The sequence below is a fragment of the Amblyomma maculatum genome, chromosome 9, assembly GCF_055883805.1.
Source record: "Amblyomma maculatum isolate TAMU_Amacu chromosome 9, ASM5588380v1, whole genome shotgun sequence".
In the NCBI taxonomy this organism is placed as follows: domain Eukaryota; kingdom Metazoa; phylum Arthropoda; class Arachnida; order Ixodida; family Ixodidae; genus Amblyomma; species Amblyomma maculatum.
Window position 1 is genome coordinate 120,583,149 of NC_139352.1, and position 23,453 is coordinate 120,606,601.

The 23,453-nt window shown below is 43.6% G+C and overlaps 1 protein-coding gene and 1 long non-coding RNA gene across 2 annotated transcripts in view; both read left to right on the forward strand.

The window, feature by feature from the left end:
* LOC146180250 (uncharacterized) overlaps positions 1 to 23,453 on the forward strand; it is a 437,831-nt gene that overhangs the window by 251,996 nt on the left and 162,382 nt on the right. The window lies entirely within an intron of this gene.
* The window catches only part of LOC146180254 (uncharacterized), a 191,871-nt gene that overhangs the window by 95,834 nt on the left and 72,584 nt on the right, over positions 1 to 23,453 (forward strand). Inside the window, exons 9-10 of the mRNA XM_084579467.1 lie at positions 5,486 to 5,525; positions 21,630 to 21,770. Coding sequence (XP_084435593.1) covers positions 5,486 to 5,525; positions 21,630 to 21,770 — 181 coding nt within the window. The remainder of the gene's footprint in view (positions 1 to 5,485; positions 5,526 to 21,629; positions 21,771 to 23,453) is intronic.

Here is a 23,453-nt window from a genome sequence, read left to right on the forward strand (position 1 = left end):
CTGCACTCCTAGTGTCGCCTCGTGGAAGGCGCGGTCAACATATGAAGCTCTCCCATAGCGTTACAGAGAAGTTTCGTGACCAGAACAAGCATTGAGAGACTCTGCTATTGTGCAGAAACCCAGGGGGCGGCACTCGCAGAGAACAGGCAGCGCCACGAGTGGGCACCCGCCGTAGGACTTTTGTAATGGCCGGCGCAGGCGCTAGGGCAAAGCGCGCTGCAAAAAGGCGACTGTGGGAATGAAATCGGGGTCTGCGCAGTGAAATGGTGGCATAAAGATACTTTGTTGGGCGAGTTGGTACTTATTCATTATTAAGTATTCATTATCTTGTCCTTTATCTTCGTGTTCGTGCTGTTTAAATTAATAATGAATATCTTGTCCTTTGTCTTCGTGTTTGCGTGGTTTAAATTAATAATGAAATGGTGGCAGTTTCAGCCAGCTGGAGTGATGTAGCGAAGTATAAACAATGCGGGAGCCATACAACACAAGACTGAGAGACGGGGACGAGAAGTGCGTGCAGTTATAAAAGGCCGAGCAAAAAACGAAAAGGGGGAAGGAAGGGGGGTGTAAAACATGTTTAAGATATAGAAAAATAAAAACCTATAGCAGTATTGCTATTGCAATAAAGAAAAAATTGGGGTAAACACCCCTCTTCCCACGTGTGGTACAGCTTCACAAAGGCCAGCCTAGAACGCTCCAAGCTGGAATGGCCGAGAAAGAAAAAAGGAAATCTGCGGGGAGCTGAGCGGTCGAGAAGGATGGAATGAGTATGGGAGAAGAATAAGAATGAATAAAGCTGGTGCCGAAAAGGAGAAATAAAACTTGAAAAAAAATAATAAACAACGCGACAAGGATGAAAACTCTAGAACGATTACCAGGGCTTGACAATGCCGCAAACACTTTTATTATGCAGATTTTTTAAAATCTTTTGCTTTTTTCTGTTGAAGCGGTTGTCACTTTTCTCGACGCTAAAGGAAAGGATGGCAGATTCACACTGATAGCTCTGTCCACGCGGTGCTCGCGCACGCGGTCGCTGATACAGGGACACAACTATGAGAATTGCAAACTCCATTACAGCACGGCACAACAAGCGATCTATGGCTTCTGATATGCATGCATAGCATGCATATTTTGCCCTCTGTCAGGCATGTAGGGATTGCAGCATGCCTACTTTTCTCTTTAGTTGAAAGAATGTCCTGCCTCAAATCTTGACTGGAATGCTACTTCTTTGTTTTATTTTTTGTAATAATACATATTGCCTCTTTAACTATACTCTGCCACAAAATTAAGTTAGGACGGGGGGAAAGTAACAGGTGGCAGCCAGCCGCTCGACCACTTGTTTGGATGTGGTGTATAATGAATGCAAGATCTGTTCAGAGCATCAACCAATAAGTAAAAAAAGAAGTAACGTTTACCAATGTTACTATATAGTCTCGATTGAGCAGTACGCCATGAGAAACAGTTCATAATTCGAGGTTCAACTACTCAGTAGACATAAAATGTCATCTGGTATTTCGATGTCAGATAGGGAAGGTTTTTTTTTTTTTGCACATTTTCTTGGTTTGCATTACATTATGGAAGGACAGTGTGCTCATCTATGTACCTGAAAGCTTTAGCGAATACTTGGGGAAATGATTAAAGCGGGTCAGACATTGGCTAATCGTCTGATATAGGTTGTCAAGGCTTTCAGCAGCTTGTATTTCCTATGTTGTGTAAAATGGCTTCATGAAATTAAGTTTCATTTCAGCTTATTGTAACTTATTTTCCTATAAGTTTGTTAGTCTCAGATTCTTTCTCTGCACTGTGCCGCGTGGTCCGACAATGATGCAAGGACAGCCGCTAGCATGTCGGGATCCCAAGAAAACCATCTGGGTTAAGAAGGCTGACAGGGCAGGCAAGGAGAAAAGTTCATAGTTAAAAGTGCTTACTTTAATAGGGATGAGGGGGGGAGGAAGAAAAGCGAAGGATGGTGAAAAAAAAAAAAGAACCTGGGGGACTGGCAAAGGAAACTGCCCAAGAGGAGAAGGCAAGTAGCAGTATAAGTGTGGAAAGAAAAAAGGAACGAGCTTAGATGGAGGAGAAAATAATGAAAGAAAGTAAAAAAAAAAAGTTGCCAAGGCAAATTTGCGAAACTAAGCGCAAGACATACTAAATGTGCAATTAAACGGTTCCATTGCCATTGATTATTCCCTGCATTGTACTGGTGCTCATGCAAGCTATTGTACACAGGGAAATATAGATCACAGGACAGCTTAAATAAAAATTATGCAGTGATCAACTGCATCCACTACCATGGCCCTCTGGTCGCGCATGAAGGTCTCAGTACCATTTGTCGAGCATGCCATTTGGCACCATGGAGATAGTGCTGATGCCTATGAGTTGCCCAATTTCTTTTATTATTATTATATTTTTACAAGTAGAGAAAGGCTGCTAACGCAGGTGAAGGTAGTGTGTGCTCTTTCAGAAGAAACGCTTCGCGGAAAGTCTGATTGCCAGCTCACTGCTCGTTGGACAGCAGCGACCAAAATGTAGTGCCGCTTTGCTTCTTAAAGCTTATTTGGGGACATGAAAATTATTTTATCAGGATGTGAAAGTGTGTGCAACCCAGCGACTGCAACCAAGCAATTCATTTGTGACCATAGAATGCCGTGAATCGAAAGAACAAACGGCGAATGCGAGTACAGCAGATCCTTCCACCGCCCGGCCGGGTGCACAGGCCATTACAAAAATCTCCTTCCCGCCACGAGGGGTGCTCGCATCACGCCGCGAGTGCCCATAAGCCTGCATCACTGCCGCAGTAAGTCATTGTTGCAACAGAGGTGTAGTTACAAAGGGTTGCGCAAGGTAAAGCTTTCACAAGAAATAAACTATTACAGGGGAATCAACTCTTGTCGACACTAACAACAGTTTGTTGCAGTTTTCTTGTGTTGCCTTGTGGTGGATGGATGCGCTGTCCATTTTACTTTGTGTTCATGAAACAAAGGAAGCCTTCTGTTTGAACTGTGTAGTGAAATGATCACAGAGATGTCTTTTCCACTCCAGCTTACGTTTCGGATAGAAATTAGTAGCAGGAATTGCAAGTTCTTAGGTTCCTGAATGAGGGAAATCTTATAAGCAAGCTTTAAAATCAAATAGCCTGCCAGCTCAACAGTGAATTTTTCCAACCTTATGTTTGGGCCCATAATAGCCCTGGCTTCTTATATGCACCATAAAACCTAAGAAATCAGCCGCTAATAATTATTTTTGTATACATTAGCCAATAACTGCTTAAATGTAACTTACAAGAAGGAAAAAAAAGGAGGGTAACATTGGTGGATGCCTCAGTCAGCAAGGACATCACAAACAATGATGAGAACAGGAAGATGCATCGCACAGTGCACAGTACAGCATCAGAGACTGTGCAAACGGTGGCATCATCACAGGAAATCATCAGCAAAAAATGCTTTCATTACCATTCTAAAATCAGGTGCAACCGTATTAAGGTGATTCCAGTTAACCATTATTGTTAATTTATTTAAGAATTGTTAGGTGTTATGCAACTAGTAGGGTCTAGTATTCATGTTAGGGGTTTTCTCTTCTAGGATAAATTGTAATGGAGCTTTTCAATGAATGGTCCATGCGAATTTTGGTATTGTGTTGTGAAATTTCAGTCACAGATCTTGTTTTTTGTCTGTGTGAAGAAAGAATTTTCCTACCTCGTGCTTTTCGTGATATTATACTATGTGACTGCAGGACTACAGCTTCCTGTGACAAAACTGTGCAGCTTTTTTTCATTTAGTATTTGTTTATTTTGAAGCATAAGACCAAGATTTTGCATGCATGCATATTTAAGGAAAGAGCATATAATACTAGTCAGACATGTTTCCTTCAAATCAGAGACAACTGAGTGTACTGAGAATTTCTTTGGAGGAAACTAAGTTCCGTCTTTAGTTAAGCTGGTATGACTAGGCCAGTGGAGCATTTCAGTAGATATAGCTAGCTCTTTGTATTTAGCATGTTCAGTAAGCTATATATACCATATTAACACGTATAAGGGCTGCACCCGTGTATGGGCCGCACCCCCTATTCCCTGAAGCAAATATTTAAAGAAAAGATATTCATGTAAGGGCCGCACCCAAACTTTTGACATACGTGGGAATAGCGTCAATCAGCTTTTTAAGGTTGAATTCCGAAGGCAGTAATCCGAATGGACGGCAATCGGCATTCACGACTAGACGCCGACCGGCGGCTCAAGAGAGCACCATTCGCGACTGTACTTGGCTGGATTTTGTCCCAGTGAAACTCTGTGTCTACAAACATTGCATCCCGGAGTTTCAAGGGGACTGAGATTTCAAATATTTCAAAGACTCAAAGAGGGATTTCAAATAGACAACGAATTGTGGGGTGAACGTGCGCCTGAGCACAGCATCAGCTTGGAGTCTGAAGACTCCGTGATTGATGATTGAATGCTATATAAGCGCTGCAAATTTTATAATTGGTCTGTTTTCACTTAAATTTTTTTTTTTTCGAGTGTCGTGTATATGGGCTGCACCACTAAAGTTGGCCCTCAAATCTGGAAAAAAAAAAGTGCGGCCCTTACACGCATTTATACGTATTTGAACTGTATTATCTACATTTTATGGCTTTTTGTGGACTACTTGGCAAAAATTTCCAGTATTCAAAGTAAATCAACCCAGATTGTCATTGCACTACAAAAAATACTTTGTTTTGATGTCCTACTGGAAAATATGCATCTGCCAAGACTTTTAAATGAATAGCTTCCTGATTGCATGTGTACTAGGGTGGATGTTGCACTATTCAGAGCAATTGACTTATTTTCATGCAAATGTTAATAATACTATAAGGAATGTCTAGGGGTGATAATTCTCTTTGCAAAAGGGTGAAGAAATTCATTTCCTGCAAGTTCTTTTACTAGATTAAAGTACAGGACATGTTTGAGCGTCTTATACCAAGTGCATTGTTAAACATACATTAGGTTGAGCGTGCCCTCCAATTTCTGGGCAGTTTTTTTGCATTTGTTATAATTTGTTAGCTTAGGTTATGGAAAGTGGTGCAGCCTGTCATAAGCAATGCTTCAAAGTGAGATTAGGTCTTCTCTCACATCTGTGAGAAAAGTTAGGATTAGCATCGCCTAATGCAGCCATGGGAACAATGGGAAGTGGTAGCAGGCAGTCTACGACAGTTGGCAGACGATGTGCTTTGGAGGTGACACCAGGACCCTCTTGTGTATGTTTAGTGTATGACTAGGCTTGTAGTCGTAGAGGGCTTGGAATTGAGAATTGCTAACCTGTGTTTTATCGCGGCAGAACGACTTTGAAAATGCACAGCTGATTTGCTTATACACATTGACCTAGTCGATGGTTTGACGGCATACCGTCTGGTCAGGTATCATGGTTGAAATTCACTGGTCAGTGACCAGTGACCTAAAAGATTTTTTTTTTCCATGTGAGTACATAACTGCTTCTGAGTATTGATGTGTGTGCAGGCATGGCTCCAGGCGGCCTCAGAGATTCAACAGAATCAAGGTGAGTTTCTTGCATATTTGTGCATTGTCAGCACTGTAGTCGAGCACAGGGCAGCTGTAATCGAGAAAGAAAAACTATTCCCATCTAAATCTCCCTGATTGTGTACATTTATAGCCAGACATGGGCATTCTCACGAGGGTGAACCCTCATGAGGGCGCCCTCACCTCGTGAGGATCTGACTCGGTGAAGTGAGGGAGGACGAGGGTGAGGGAGAGCAAAGGTGGTGAGAGGGAGGGAAAGATAGAGTTTGAGGGGCGAGGGCAAATGTTCCACCAAAGGCGTATTTTCTGCAGTAAGAAAAAGCATGCAGCAACCCGAAAGGCATGAGTGACCACATACTTTTTCCTCCACTGGGCATGTGTTGTATAGAAAACAGATGTAATGGGACGGGGCACAGGCGCTGCAGCTATAGAAGAAGCAGGAACGAAAGCCACAAAATTGCCCCAGCACTCGTGGTGAAGAAAAGTCTAAAAATGACCCTAGGAAGCTGCAGGGAGTCACCGAGAGCAATGTCGCTGTTTCCAGCCTCGCAGAACGAGACGGGAACGGCAAAATACACAGAACCACCGTTTCTAACTGCTAACGTTTCCTTGCCATTCAGTGAAAAACGGCCAGAATAAAAAGCGCGTCCAAAAGAGTGTGGTCGCGCAGAAGAAACGTTGAACACAAAAGACCGAAGTGGGGTGATCTTATCTGCTGCGACCTCGCCCCGTTTTTTTTTTTCTCGTCCAGATAGCTTGCATGAGTAGCCAACGCATGTTTCTTGACAGTGTTACTTGACTGTTTGGTTAGCAAGATTTTACATAAAACTTTCATAATTACAACTTGCAACAAAACCAAAAGAAAATAAACAGTAGTGCATTTGTGCTGATAATAGCTCCAATAAAATAAATTGCAGTTCAATATCTGTTGCAATCCATATGTTTGCAGAAACAAGAAGTATTTTCTTATTTCTTTTACTATTTTTCGCTTTATTGTGAATTAGCAAAATTGTCAAATTGTGCATTATGTGCAGCTCGTAATTGCAGTGCAATGTTTTTTCTGCAATTTCTATAGCATTAAGTTTTATTTTTTCTATTTTCTTAAGACAGTTTTCTTCAGGTGGGCTTTAACATCATTGGGGAAGTAATAACTATAGTGTGTGAGCATTAAGCACAATTTCGCAAAAGAGTTGTTTCATTCCCAGAATCCAAGTCACGTGTGTTCTCATTTCATGTTGACCTGTTGAAGTCCAGTACTGGAGTAAGGTTCTTTAATATTAATATTCTTTGATTTTAGCATCTGTTCAGTATTCAGAATAAGTTTACTGCATCGAAATGCCGGACGATCGTAAGGCCGTCTGCTGTCACAGACTCGCATGAGGGGGGTATGACAATGCTGAACCTGGTTTAATTCTTTGCTGAATGCGCTTTCAGGTTGGGTGCAGAAAGGTGCTTGCAGCTCTTAGATGCAGGTGTTGCTATTTGCAAAATCAAAGCGGGCTGGAGGTATCAGCCTCGCTATAAAAAAACAGGTAATTTAAGCCACCAGTTAGCTCATTCCAAGGTTCCTTAGAAGGGCATTGCTAAAAACTACCTGCATGCCGCTCTTGACAAATCCTGCCAACATGAATTAAATGACACGTATAGCGTGGATGTCTAGCTGCAAACACTGACCAGTGCAGGATTTCCCTGTGATGTGGCCACCTCTGTTTTAGAGGACCTTGCCAATGATGTTAGGGATGTAGAGTAGCACCGCTGCGCCGAAAAAGTGCAAGGTACAAGATCTGTTGTCATTTCATATTACTATCAAAACTCCCACCGGTTAAAAAAACGTGGCTCAGAAAGGTGATGTCCTGGTAGACATCATGCAATGTATCCAAAACACTGGCTGGCTTGTGCAATATGGTGCAAGGAAAGCACAAGCAGCTAGGGAGGCAGCATCAAACATTTAGGCAGGCTCGTCCCGAGGGAGAGTGCTGTCGAGGGAGAGTGCCGTGTCCCGTGTCGGAAGCTACACAGAACAAATTAGATGTTGCAGAAAAGTCACACTTCAGGAGCTCCACGCAGAAGTAGACGCACTGGCAGGGTGGTGGGAACTGGCCGTCTATGTCGTCAGTGTCGTGGTTCTGTTCCAAAGGCGTGCGCCTCGATTCCGTGACACGACAATCAAGAAGTTCTCATCTGAACTCGGCAGAAAAGTATACGAAGCATACTACATTAAGATGGAATTCACCACTTGTGTTTGCAATTGAAGCCTCCGTTGCCTTATCCGATAATTTAAGGAGTCGCACGTGCGGCAAAGTGCCAGTGTTCTTATTTTGCCATTACTTAATTTGCCAAGATCAGCTTCACTGTAGGGGTAGACCACGCTTATGTCGGCTTTCAACAGCTTCTTATCTAAAGCATGGTTTCTTGTGCTTGGTGCATCACGATTTAAAGCGAAAAAGTGATGTAGGTTCAATGCTGCAGAATAGGGCAACCGCTGAACTGGAAGTTTTAACTGACACAAAGCAGGGTTTAGATTCAAGGAAAGCTACAAGACGTCAATTCACGTTCGGTTATAGAGGTCCGTACTGAGTGTTTTTGACCTATGAGATCAGAGGGTGACGTCGAAGTTCAGCCCTCCAGGACGCTTAGACCTCGAGTAAGACCCGCTGCCCCAAAGCCACGCAGGCACATTTGTTGGGTTTGATTAAAAAGGGCTGTAATTGTAGCTTCAGACTTTATGAGAACGTTTTAATAAGTGTCCCTACATTTTCTTGACATAAAGACGACCAGCTGCGATGAAGTACCTTTATGCATGCCACTAAGGCTAGAGTCGTGCCAGAATGCGCCTGTCTCGCATACTGTTAAAACTTCTGCCACGTCTGAAGAAGAGGAACACTTCGGGGAAGAAGGCTTCGAGGGTTTGCGTGATACCTGCTCTTGAACGCGCAACACTACCTCCAGCTTCAGCGCCCCACATTCCTAAGACTGACTCAATAATAATAAAGCAGACTGCTGAGATACAAGTAAACCCAATTCCGCATAGTCATGGTATGTCCTTGGATCTCCAGCTGGCAGGTTGAAATTATGACAGCACTGCTTTTTGTACACCTGATTGTGTTAATGGAAGGAAAGAGGCCTCCTCTCTTCCGCAGATTTCCCGTGTTGTTGTGCAAACGGTTGATCTCTTCTCGTGTGAAGCAGTGGAATGATCAGCGAGATGCCTGCTACTTTTCCTGTTTTGTGCCAAACACATGCATACAATACTAGGCCAGGAAGATGTTCCATTCGGCTACAGTGTTCTAGAAGGCTGTAAGTCGGAACGTTGTTAGCCTGGGCGCACCTCAGCTTGCACACCCAAGAGCTTTGGTTGGCGGTGCTTCGTTTGAAGACCGCTTGGGAGGGTGACAGATAACGCACAAAGCAATCAGTGTGCTCCTGGCTTTGCACCCTGTGGCAATGCGCCGACGACAGGCGCTAGACTTCCCCTCACGGCGAGAGTAGCTGTCATTAGGAAAGCTGTTCGAAAGAAGAAAAAAAAAAATATCCGAGCGGTAGGCAGACCACGCACGCTGGTTCTCGGACGGGCTCAAAAGGCGGCTGTGGCGGGTCTTATCAGATCTCCTTGAGGCACCGGGTGGAGACATGGATAGATGTGGCAGAATTGCTCTCTGAATGATACACACGTGTTCACCACCGTGTGTTCCTTTCCCGCTCTCTCTGTGCAAAGAAAGGGCCTTCCTTCAGCCCAGTTTCTCTCCAAAAAAGAAAAACAGCGAACGGCAGGAACGGCTGGGGAAGCCCATCAGTTTGTGTTGCTGTCCTTTCAATCGGACCACTCAAGTTGTTGACGCTTGTTAAAAACAACACTTTGGTGCGCTGTTGCAAATTCTATATGCTCAAGGACGTCCGTTTATATGTGTTTTCATTGTGGCAGTGTCCTCAGATATTTTTGGGAAATGCAGGTTCCAGGTGAGTTTCATTCTTTAGTAGCAAAAAATGCACTTATTGCTGAGATGAGTTCTTTTCTGCTGCTGTGATTCAAATGCGGTTTTCAATGTGGTGAAAATCGTGGTAAACACACTCTGTGATTGCTGGCATGCAGCGAGCAATGCACGAGCTACTGCTGATCAGAGGCATCGAAATCTTCATTTACATCAGCCATAAATCCTGTTCCCAAGCTCAGTAACCAAGTTCTCACGGTGAACCCAGCGTGTAGTTCAATGACCTCAGCCCCACAAAGCATGCAATGTATTGTTACGGATGAAGAATGCGCTTCTGGATGCTTCTTCAAGCGTTCAGACACGCCCATCATCATGCCATGGAATCATCATCAGTAAACTTCCTCATCTACAATCGGGACGATCGCTTGGTGGCCCCGGGTCATGTTACGGACGAAGGAGAAAACAGAGGGCAGTGGCGCGGGCAGGAGCACTCGCGCTAGGCCTGCCAACAATTCATTAAACGTCATCTCACTGTCATTGAACATCTCTCTGTCCTCTGTTCATCTGTTGTCATCACTTGCCGCCACGTAACAGTATTTTATGGCTTAGGCAGCGTGATCAGCAGGAAAAAATGTTTGAGCGCCAACAAGGCGGCAGCAAGCAAAGCTGTGGGTGCAGCCGCTGATATTGACAGGTCTTCATTGCGACTGACGAGTAAAGACTGCTACGTACGGGCATGGTAGCAAACCATCTCATATTCGATGGACATTCTGTGAACATCCACCTCTAGATATCTAATGTCCATATGATGTTTACAAAAGTCGATATTATATTGACATCCACAGAATGTCTATTTTGACACGGTGGACACCTATATAATGCTCACAACATGTACTCATGCAATAATGATGAGACATTAAATGATATTGTGTGGATATTAATCAATATATCTATAGGTGCTGTGAGTTGTGCATACACCTGAAAACCTGGTTATGACCTAAAAAATTACAGGCCAGTTTGCTTACTGTCAGTTACATATAAGGTATTTACTAAGATAATCGCTAATAGAATCAGAACCACCTTAGACTGCAATCTAGCAAAAAATCAAGCTGGTCATCGGAAAGGGTACTCTACTATTGATCATATCCATACCATCAACCAGGTGATAGAAAAATGCTCTGAATATAACCAGCCCTTATACATAGCATTCATTGATTATGAAAAAGCATTTGACTCAGTAGAAACACCGGCGGTCATACAGGCATTGCGAAATCAGGGGGTAGACGAGCCGTACATGAAAGTGCTGGAAGATATATATAGGGGGTGCACAGCAACCATAGTTCTGCATAAAGAAAGTAACAAATTCCTATAAAGAAAGGTGTTAGGCAAGGAGACACGATCTCCCCAGTACTATGTTCACAGCTTGCTTAGAGGAAGTATTCAGTGACTTGGAATGGGAGCAGTTAGGGATAAGGGTAGATGGAGAATACCTCAGTAATCTGCGATTTGCAGATGACATTGCCTTGCTAAGCAACTCTGGGGATGAACTGCAAAGAATGATTGGTGACCTTGACAGGAAGAGTATAAAGGTAGGCTTGAAAATCGATATGCAGAAGACTAAGGTAATGTTCAACAGCCTTGGGAAGGAACAACAGTTCACGTTATGTAGCGAAGCACTGGAAGTAGTAGCTAGGCGATTATGTCCTTAAGACAGGTATTAACCACAGATCCGGACCATGAAAGGGAAATAAGGAGAATAAGGCTGGGATCAGGGGTTAAAGTCAGGGGAGTCGGGGAATCTCAGACCCCCCACCAGTATTTGTGAGGGGTCTGAAACCCCCTGGACTGAAATGTATAAGGACTGCATGAGTACGAAGCAGGCTATCATTTTTATTTTTGTCTGTAGTTTCCAGATAATTTCTTCTCTCTTGTTTCTGAAATTTCTCTGTGAGTTTAATAAGAACCATTAACATACTTTCTAAATCCCAAGACAGAAAACAATAATTTTTCCCCTTTGTAAAAAATGATGAGCGAAGCAGGCCATCAGTCATTTTCTTTCCCTCCTCTCCATTTCCCTTTCCACCTGTGCTTGAACCACTAGAAGCCCCCCTCCGTTGGAGCCAGACTTTAATCACTGGCTGGGATGGAGCGCTTTTGGCAAGCAATCCCAGATTATGACTAGTAGCTTCCCGGTATCGCTTGAAGGGACACTAAAGAGAAAACTGAAGTGGGCTTGCATCGATAGAATGCCAATTCCTGATTACAAAAAATCCACTCTTACTCAAAACAGAGCTGTTATAAGGTAGTAAAGAGGAAGAACAGAAATACAGGTATCGCCGCCACAGCCGAAACTCGCAACTACAAATCACGTGACGCGCTAGGGATCCCGGAGGCTGACAAATGCGAATTACATTGCCCGTTTGAATGCGGTAGTAGGTTTTGTCTCGAATATGATAACATGCTTTTATCATACGTAAACGACGGTGAAAAGACAGCGTAAACGTTGCAAGGCAAATACAAAAATATACTTGGAGGCGCCAGAGATGCCCCCTTCAGTTTCGGTTATGTTCCGGCTCAAGCATTTTGTGCGTGCTCGAATAGTTTCCAAGTTTGGACCTGCAGTGCCTGAATTACAAGCTTGGAGCAGCAGATGCGCCTGGCTCGTTCACATTTGAGCATTCGGAGGCACGAGCGAGCGAAATCTGCTACCGCCAACACGCTCCTTCGTTCACACTTCTGAGCCAACATATCGCCGCCGTTGCCGCTTCAGCTGCGAGCTCCCATTAACCCTGACCTGACCGCTCGACTGCAGCTACGTACGCCACGAAAAGCATACATATGCTAAGTGCCGAAGAAAAAACGCATTATCATTCAATTGTTCACTAAATCATGGCACATCTGACCCACATACAGCAGCAACAAAACCTTCAACGTGCTAGTTGCAGGCATCGTAAACAAAAGGGCCTAATTGCTGCTCATACCAAGGAGAGCATCGATCTCTTGCACTGGTCGCCCGGCAAAAAAAAAAGGGCCTCGGGTAAAACGTAAGAACTAAAAATAACGAAGCACCGCAAATACATTAAGAAATTAAAAAGAAATGATTTGTAGAAAAAAAAGAATGCCATCACCAGCGAGATTCGAACTCGTCACTGCTTGTTCCGTACACTTTGGGGCTAACCACTCTGCTACGACTACGCCGTGCCTCAGGGAGCTGGGAAATATTTCCGCATGCTTTGTCATGGCCACATTTATTATGAAACATGTTTCGAGGTGTACAGGCCATTGCTGCCGGTCAAAAAATTACAACTTTTTGACCATCGGAGCATGCTGCCTGCTCTCAAGACTTGCAACTACTGTCCTGGATGCCTATGCGCACTATATTGTGCACTGTGTTACGTTTCTCCACCGACAAGTGGGACAGCTGACGTGGCCACCGCATAGCAACAGGCAGAACCGCGAGCGGATCGGCCATTTCGGCGCCGTTCATCGGCCACGCAACGCTTCCTCCCGCGGGCAAGACTCGACGTGATCCTGCTACACGCCAAATGTGTGTGCGTGCGTGTGTGTGCAAACGCCGGCCAAGCCCGGAGCTCGTGAGAGAGTGCGCCGCCCTCGCCCGTCTGCAGGAGGTGGAGGAGATGCGTTCGGACCACCTGCGATTGAGTCAAAGCCGTGTCTGATCATGCAGGGCTTTCTCCCTTTCCCGGTGAACTGGAAAACCTATAAAAAGCAGCGGCCGACTCCGCTGAGATAGAGACTACGTTGACGCGCCGTTGGCATGACGCTAGACACCAGCTGTGTGAAGGCACGCTCACACTAGCGGGAAAACGCGCAACGCTGGACGTTCTCCGCACGCCGCTTCCCGCAAAAACCGTTTTTTTTTTCCCGCAGGCTGACTTGTTTGATGTTCCGCGGAACGATGGGGTCGGGAGCTATTTTTCCCGTCCCGCAGAACGGAGTAGCCAATCAGAGCGGAGCGCAGACCGTGACGTCAGCCCAAGTTCAATGACTCCCGGTGGCGGCTGCAAGGGGCGACGGGAGCATCGCTGGTGTCGCTTGAGTAGCCCACTCACTTGTGCATGAGAAAAGCGCGTGCTTTCCCTTCTCTCTTGTCACGTGACTACTCTTTCTCGCTCCGCTCGCCTTCGCCTCCTCTACATTCCACGACAAACGCAGCGGGAAAACGGGCGTAGTGTGAGCGTCCTTCCGAGGAGCTGTGACGCAGCGGCGCCATGAACGTTGCGCCACTGCGGGAAGTTTCCCGCTAGTGTGAGCTGGGCTTGAGAGTGTCTAATCTCTCCGGGTCAGCTTCACTGCCCGTTTTTTCATGATGTTGCAGTAAAGGTTGTTTCGTTAGAAGACGCCTCGTCTTTGCTGGCACCTTTGATGGCTTGAGAGTGTCTAATCTCTCCGGGTCAGCTTCACTGCCCGTTTTTTCATGATGTTGCAGTAAAGGTTGTTTCGTTAGAAGACGCCTCGTCTTTGCTGGCACCTTTGACGCCGTCCGCCATCCACGGAGCCGCCAGGCCAACGCTATTGAGGAGCCGCGCGCCGAACGTAATAACTGCTGGCAGCGGTACGCTACTCAGGCGCACGCAACCCCAAACCTAACAACTGCAACCATTTTAACATGTGGAATTTCACAGCGCTGCAAATTTAGGGGGCCGGCTCTTCGCTCATGCTCTGCTACTGTGGACGTAATTCTCGCTGAGCACTGAGCTGTAGCACAAATCTTGAAGGAAAAAAGTGCGATGAAGCTTCAAAACTGACAAGCGCAGCAGCAAGGACACTATTTTGCTGGTAACTAAATCTTATTTGTATGTAAACATTTAGGGAAGCGTTGCGATGACCAAGGGCTCGGTTTGTTTATACGCAGGCTCTAGAAACATGTAAAGTATTGTGCATTACAAGCGCTCTATGTTTTTTTTTCTTCCTTTATGGGCCCATCGCTCGGTAAATTTCTCTCTTCATCGTTTTATTTATTTCGGCTGTTGCCGTCACTTATTGTGAGTCGATGGTTGATTGTGAGTACGCTGTTGCCATATTGGCCCCTGAGGGATGCGGCGCCACGGGCTGTGCCGGCTCGCTAGCAATCACGGAGTCTCCGCTTACGTCATAGTGTGCGTCACTTTACCCCGACTACGTAGTCAGAGGAAACAGTTTGAATTCGACCGGCGGGAACAAGAAAAAACCTCAACTTCTTATCGCAATATCTCAGCAATTATTCTATTTTTTGCTGCCGGATATGCGGCGACAGTGTCACCAAATGTAGTTTATTAGATTTTCATAGCATCTTTGGGTGTCTTTAGTGTCCCTTTAAGAGTAAAGTGTACAATAGTTGCATCTTACCTGAAACGTGTAGATTAACGAAGAGGGTTTGACTTAAGGACAACACAGAGGGCTATGGACTGAGAAATGGTGGGAGTAACATTAAGAGATAGGAAGCATTTAGACTGGGTCAGAGAAATAACTCAAGTTAGACATTCTAGTAGAAATCAAGAAGAAATGGGCATGGGCAGGGCATGTGGCGCAGAGAGAGGTTAACCAATGGTTGCTTAGGGTAACAAACTGGATTCCAAGGGAAGGTAAGTGCAGCAGAGGGCAGCAGAAGGTTAGATGGGCAGATGAGGTTAAAAAGTTCGCAGGGGTCATGTGGATGCAGCTAACACAGGACTGGGCTAAGTGGACGAATATGGGAGAGGCCTTTGCTCTGCATTGGGTATATAGTCAAGTTGATGGTGATGATGATGATGATGAGTCGTGCATTAGGAGTACAGACTAATAAGCGAGTATTGCTCAATAATGTCCACCCAAGCAGAACCATATGGCTCCACCTGGGCAGACGTTATTGCGCAGCTACTACCATTCTGCAAATATACTTCTCCTTGAGGGATGTCCCCTAAATATGTTTGGAGTGCACTATGGATTTCATACTTTGCAGTGACTGCTGAAAATCACAAGAAAGATCATTTTTGTTGTACAGTCATGTTTATTTGTTCATTTATATTTTATTTTGCCTCTGTGATATCAGATTCAGGGTTCACATTGATGACCTGTATATATACAAGTGCACATATATAGTTATATGCTCAATAGCAATGGCAGCATATCACGAACATGAAAAAAGTATAATGGTGGGTATGCTGCGAATGAAGCATGTTCTCTGATGCAATCTGAGCTTGGAAAAATGAACTCAGCAGCAGTCAGAATGCCCTGGCAGTATATCATAAACAAGTATACTTGTGGAGACAGCACTGCATTCTTCACAAAATATTTTAAAGAGCTAATGAATAAACTAACATTGTGAACACACTGCAGGAAGTAATGACAGCGCTTTTAACACAAACATGAAATGGTGGATATCCTGCAGAGAAAAAATGTTCATTGGTGTAATTATACCAACAATATACACATACATACAATGTGAACATTTGCTAGGCCTCGCAAACAGTGGCAAGAATTTTGATGCAATCATCCAATGTTCACAGGGCAACATTCAGCTTAAATTAAAAATAATTAAATGTTAAAGAAAACATACAAGACCACTAGGATCTTTCTAAGTATGAAACAAGTTAAATGAAAGGAAATTTTAAGGAATGAACACCAAAAAATTTTTGACAATGTTAAAAAATGAATAAATTAAAAAAACTGTAGCTGACTCCCAAACAAGAGCAAAGGCATAGCAAATTTAAACATTATGAAGTTAAACAGCTATCAAAACCCAAGCCCTTCTGTAATTTCTAGATAACGTTCAATGAATGGCTCTTGAAAGTTTCTTTCACCATCCCAAGACAAAAGAGCTGCACTAGGAAGCTGTCTACTTTACTAGTAAGAGTCAATATATAGGGTAGGTGGCGGGACTGCCCTGCAAAGTGTTTTATGCAAGTTCAGGCTATTCTAGACACCCAAAATCGCATCTGATTGCTTCCAGCTTGGCTGCCTTCCCTATTGAACAACAAGTCCCACGCTCACAGGTTGCTTTCTAGAGGCAAAGAAGCAGCGCTGAGTATTTCTTGCCCACATGGACGGTTCAATCATCCTAGCTCGAACCACAATGGCTAAATGTCTTGTATTTTTAGTGATGTATACCCCTAACCCAACTGATAACCGACTGGTAAAATCACCGCCACTAAAATTGCTCAATACCAGAAACGAACCTTGTTTGCCAAACAATAACATAAAAACTCAACAATTTTAGCTGTTCTCTGCACAGTTGTCTGGAATTTGGGCACTGGACTACATGACGCACAGAACAAAAAGGTTGCCATTGCGAGGAATATCACAAGCGAACGAGCCACCAAAACAACACAGCTGCGGCGGCCGCCACAGCAACGTCGACAGTGGCGCTAGCGGCGTGGCCGGTGGCAATGACCGTGCCTACTAGGCTGCTAGCTGATACTGTGAGCACAACATGAGGAGTCTCTACAAAGTTTAGTCTTCTGCACGTGTTGGCATGCATGAGAAAAACAAGAAACAAAACAAGAAATGTGCCAGTCGGTAGCTTAAAAGAAAATTTCTTATTCAGAAAAAAAAAAAAAAGAGGGCGAAAAGTTAAGTAAACATTTCTCCCCTGTATGAGATGGCACATGTGTTTGCGTTTATAACTTCAAGTTAAATATACATCCACTCAAAGCATTTAAGCGGTTTACCCAGATTTCTATACATTGAAAGAACATCCACAAAATAATGTCTTCATAATATCCACACAATATTGACAAGTGACAGAGGAGATTAGGACCATTTGTGGACATCCTCTGAATATTCATGGTTTGCTAAGGAAGGGGTGAACCACGCATTGGGGCAGAAGAGAAAGAAAAAAAAAAATGCACAAAGTGTGTTTAGTATTTCCGCTGCTACAAGAAAGCCAGAAATGTTTTGTTTTAAATTGATTGCACGCATGCGTCACAAAGCTGTGTTACTTTCTGATATATCCACCACACACACTCCATGCAGATTTGCCAGCACTTACAGAGTGCCTGAATTCCCATAGAAAAAGGTGTCATTATATGGAGTCTGTGCAGCCATCCTTACACTGCCACAGGTGACCAAATGGTCCCAATTCAAATGGTTCATATTGACCCATTGATTCCAGCATGTCCTGGTCTTGACAGGTACTGATACTGGTTCCAGAAGCTGCTGGGATTGAACTTCCCTGATAGCATGAGCATTTCTCTGGTTAAGGCATTTGTGCATTTTTTGTTGTTTTGTAACCTTTCTGAAAAGTTTTGGAGTATTTCTGAATATTAAGTGCATGCCAAGAATTGAGGAAAACACTTGCAACCTATGCTGAAATGTGCATTACCGTTGGACCACACAGATCTGCTCACACATAACACACAGCTTGTACGATGAACTTTACACTCGCATCAAACCTCTTGTACTCCTTCATTAGGGGTATCACAGAGGTGTTGTTGGAGGGGGAAGTTTTATAGATGAAGTGTTCTCACTGAATTTGTATTTTACGGTAGGTGAAATCCATGAGATTTAGTTAATAAGTTCTGTTAATTGACAGCATCAGTACCGCATAAACAACAGAAAAGCTCGTAATTAAATAGAAAATATTTTTAGCTGAAACCAGAAGCTCCAAGCTTTGACCAAGAGCTCAGGGCAAGATCTCTAGTGTGAGCATTTCAACTAGCAGCAAACCAGAAGGCTTAATTCCTTCTGGGCTACTATATTATTTTTATTTACACATACTGCAGTCATAGAGACCAAGCAGGGGGGCAACATTCAAAAAGCAAAAATAAAATCAAACACTACGCAAATCCAGCGTTCCGGCAACAATAAAAGAAGAAAACCAAACAGAGGGCAATGATATTGTTAAGTTTACACATACAATAAGACACTCTTTTCAAAAGCAGCGGCATCCTGAGCCGAAAAGACATTTGCTGGCAGTGAGTTCCATGTTGTGATTGTTCGGGGAAAAAATGAGTTTTTGAACGTATTTGTGCGTGCAAAGTACGGGGTAAGGTTATGGTTGTGGCTATTGCGTGTCTGTCGTGTAGAACGGGGGGATATATAGGGAGCAGCATTAATATTAAATTGACTAGAGTAAAATGAGTACAGAAATTTAAGCCTTGCAAGTGCTCTCCTTCTTTCTAGAGTGGATATGTTCTTCGTAGACATCAGAACGGATGGCGAGATAGAGCTATGGTAAGCGTTAAAAATGAAACGGACTGCTTTTCTTTGGATCATTTCAAGTTTCCTTATATCCTTTTTTAAGTGCGGATCCCATACGACGGAAGCATACTCAAGTTTCGGACGAATTAGTGTGTTGAAGGCAAGTTGTTTAAGTTCAGAGGGAGCGTGTTTTAATTTGTGTCTTAGAAGGCCGAGGTTCCTTGAAGCAGACGAGCAAATGCTATTAATGTGGCTGGACCATGAAAGGCGATTTGTAATGGTGACTCCAAGATATTTGTATTCGCTCACCTGTAGCAGTGGAAGATTGTTTATTGCGTAATTAAAACTGTATGGCGCTTTCTTGTTAGTAACCTGAAGAAGAACCGATTTGTCGCTATTTATTTTCATGGACCAAAGGGTGCACCACTCTAGGACATTATTAAGATTTGACTGCAAGCATTTTTGGTCGGTAGTGCTGCTAATTTTCTTAAACAGAATGCAGTCATCTGCGAATAGTCTAATACTGACTTCGGACGTATTTACGGAGTTAACCAAATCATTGATATAAATAAGGAATAAAAGAGGCCCAAGTACGCTGCCCTGAGGCACACCAGAGGTAACGGGTAAAATACCTGAATGAGATTTTTTAACATCGACGAACTGTTTTCTGTTGGAAAGATAGGTTTTAATCCACCTGACAAGTGCTGTTGGAAGACCAAGATGTTGAAGTTTAAAGATGAGCTTATTGTGCATGACGCGATCAAACGCCTTGCTGAAATCTAAAAAAATGACGTCAACCTGTCCAGCATTGTCAATCGATGAAGCGAATTCATGCACTGTAGTGACGAGCTGAGTAACCGTAGATAAGCCTCTTCTAAAACCATGTTGAAAGGGAGACAGGATGTTATTTTTTTCCAGAAATGACATAAGATATTTAGATATAACATGCTCCATAAGCTTGCAGGTACCTGAAGTTAGCGATATGGGACGGTAATTGTTAACGTTCAAACGATCACCTTTCTTAAAAATTGGAACAACGCGAGCTAAGCGCCAGTCATCAGGGACAACAGAATCTTTTAATGAAAGTTCGAAGAGGCGAGTTAAAATGTGGGCTAATGGTTCGGAATAACGGCGCAGAAACTCATTAGGGATATCATCAGGCCCCACTGCCGATTTCGTTTTTAAGTTTAGCAGCATGTTTAGTACGCCTTCATAGCTTATAAAGTCACCTGATATATCAGATCCAGATACCTGCAGTTCCAAATCTTGATCACTCGAGGCAAAGACAGAGTGAAAGAAACTATTGAAGTGATTTGCAATATCCACAGGAATCTCCGAGACCATGCCGTCAATAGATAGCTGTTTTACCTCATCTTTAGAATCACGTAGGTAACGCCAAAACTTCTCAGGGCTCTCTCTTAAGAATTTGGGCAGTGCCTGCGAAAAGTAGTGTTTTTTTGCTTCGGAAAGCTTAGAAGCTAGCTGAGTTTTCAGCGTGATTCAGCGAGTTTTCAGCGTGATAGATTCCAACACTTAACATACATCCATGTTAGTTCCCTAACAGGATAATTTCTATCAACAGACCAGAAGGCGTCACTCTGGGGTCAGATGAAACATTAAAAAGAGCAGATTCCTATTATGAAATTTCCACCAGAGGCATGGAGTAAATCTTCATGACAATGGAACTTGTGCTTCTTTGAGTGGTCCCAACACATGGAAGCCACTCTGGTTGTCTGGTGAGCATGGTGGATACGGAACTCCGGGTCTGTTATTGCCGCACTTGTATCAGTGTGCTGCAGTCCAACATCTTTCAGACAGCAGTCCTGGTCATTTTGATTCAGTTTGGCCAGACCGATGATATTTTATTCACTTGGAGAACAATTTGCCAGTGACAGTGGCTCCTCAGGATGTGAATGTTCCAAGGTGACTTATTTTTCATCTGAAAAGAATCTTTGCTGGTGGCTGTGTTCAGAACTTCTTTGGTTTGGGGGATAAGGAATGGTGCCATTCCTTACCTCATTTCTGGTGGTAGTGAACATTTTTGAACATTTTTGCAAGGAAGACATCACCTCCTTGTTCAATGTACTACAGTGGAAATTGTTCAAGTCAGTTGCAGAGGCGCTCTTCTTGCACACTGCAAAATTTGTGTACATCGTGCACGATGCGGCATGCTGATTGTCATCTGGTATCTCCCATAGGTTTTGCATCACGATGGTTTCAACAGCTGCAGTATTTTCTCGTCGCAACGCGATGCGCTGACCCAGACAAGGGGCATCAGCCACATACATCACACCCCTTGCAAACTACTGACTCTATTTGAGATCATACATCCGTGATCATATGGGGCATTAATTTTCTATAGGTCTTGTTAGATTTTGATAGATTTCACGGGTTCACTATGCAGAAATCGGATACTAGAACACTGCTTCTCTTTGGTCCAAGCCAAGCTTGGCTCAGTGTATTCGCACAGAGTGTGAACAATGCAGCTATTCTCCCGGTCATTGTTTCCTGGCTATGCAGCCAAGGGGACGGAGCTTCCATCACGGTGTTACTACAACATGTAGTTCTGGCATAGTTGGCCTCAGTTACGGTTTCAGTTTGACCTTTGTTTGAAATCATAGTTTTTGAGCCACCAATGATGCAGAAATGACTTTCTTACTTAAGGCCTAAGTGAACCTAAATTAGTGGTTAATGAATATCATGTGCTGCATAGGTTGCCGAAACAAGCGCATTGCGAACACGTGCAGAAACCGGCAGGTGGATGCAGCCGACATACTCCTTGGGAGATTCCCAACAGATGACGCAGCCTCGCTCGGCATACTATACTGATTTAAAAAGGCACTGCACTAACTTTGTAGTGGCGCGCTGTTGTAGTACTATAATGATGTAATAATAATTTAGTAAATATTTCTATATTGGTATAATATTACAGAGCCCAATTCAGAAAATTTATGAAGGAACTATATTCTGCTGTGCAGTGAGCTGATGCATTTCTTCTCTGTAGCTTTGCAGCCAGAAAAAGTTGTCTGGTGTACTAGGCACCACTTTGGATTTCATGCCAATTTCTGCTGCAGATGGGCCATTTGCGAGGAACTGGAGAGGGCGTCTCCCCTCCAGATCCGGTCTAGGAAAGTCATCGCAGTTGGCCCATGCAACCGCTGCAGCCAAATCAAGATGCAGTATGACTGTGCCACAACAGCAAGGACTCTCCCATGGTGAGACATTTGCCTGACCACCACTGTTGTCGTGCACCGTGCTACGAAAAATGTTCTTCGACTGTTAACTTGGATGCCCTTCATTCAGTACAAGTGATGGCAAACCCATGCACTGTCTGCTTGCAAAGCTTGAGATATGGTTTAGCCTCATTTTCAAGTCCCACACCGGCTGCATCTCCAATCTGTGAACCACGCTTGATTACCATGGATGCTAAAAAACCTTGAGCAGCACTCTTGTGGTTTGGCACAGCACTTTGGCACCTTTCTGACAAATCCAAAGAAACCTTTTTTGTCGTGCTGGCTAAAGCATTCCATCCTCAGTGTGCCCAGTCTGGCCTCCCTGATGGCCAATTAGGTACAGCACACTACCTGTCTGAGAAGGAGTTTAGAAACCATGGAAAGTCTTCAATACAAGATTTAGCATTCCGTGTGGTAGCCATTTTTTTGCACAAAGTGAGAGGAAAGTTTGAGCTTTGTGGTAGCTTTGGTACCATTTCTTGGGCTATGCTTTGTGTGTATACTCGCAGAGTAGATGTAGTTTCATTCTATATTCTTTTGCCAGTACATATTAACATATTAGCATTGACGGTGCTGTTGCGTAGAAAATGTGGGTGTTGTCAATGTTGTGAGTGAAATATTGCAGGCATCGCTCTGGCAGGTGACTCGGCTGGGTGCTGTTTGGATGGTGGGTTTTATGACATCATAAGACTGCATGAAATGGCAGAAGCTACGAACACAGTCTTCTCGTTAGAGATAGGAAGGTGAGAGTGGAATCGAACGTTCTAGAACCCTTGGGCGATGAGTGAGACACACTACTTCTAAGCCCTGCAGGTGTGTTCATATAGCTTAGTTAAGGTGTGAACACCTTACTATAAATAGTTAACTGTTTCAGGTGTTCTTGACATGTAATGAGCAGCCTACGATTGTATACTAATAATTGTGTAACATGGTAGAGGCGCAAGGAATTAGGGAGCAGCAGTGTGCCTTTATGCAAGCCACGATCATAAAGAGGAGACTGGAGCAACTAACACTATTGTGTCTTGCCCTTGCCCTTAATAGCAAAGTTTTAAGTGTAGCTCAGATTTTTTTCTGTGATCTCACCAATAAAAAAGAGCAAAAATTCTAGGAAATCTTTACCCTGCTGAAAAGCTGCACCATAAGAAATTAAGTTTGAATCCATCCCCCTGCAGTAAGTTTTGTTTTATTTTTTTCTGATATTACCTGCATCCATCCAATGACCCAGATAAAAGCCTTCTGTATTAATGATATTGTTCAAGCCTAATGATGCTAAGTTTTGCACAGATGATACCAGTGTGTTTTTCCCAGGTACTTCGAGCACTGATCTTGCAAACTGAATGAATTAAATGAAGATAGCACTTAGGTAGCAAAAAACTTTTTGCAAACTAACCTTAATAAAACTAAAGCTGTGATGTTTCACCACATTCCCTTGATTGAACTAGACAATACCGGAAGAAAATTTGTGCAGTCTTATAAAACACTGGGTGTATACTTTACAAACGATATGTCCTGGAACTTGATTAATAAGCTTGATCAAGGAACTTGATTGAACTTGATTCCCAACCACATCTTTACTTGATTAATAAGCTTTCTAGAACAGGGGTATCATGTGACGCTGTTGTTTTAAGTTTCCTATATCGCTTTACATGCTACTTTATATTTCTT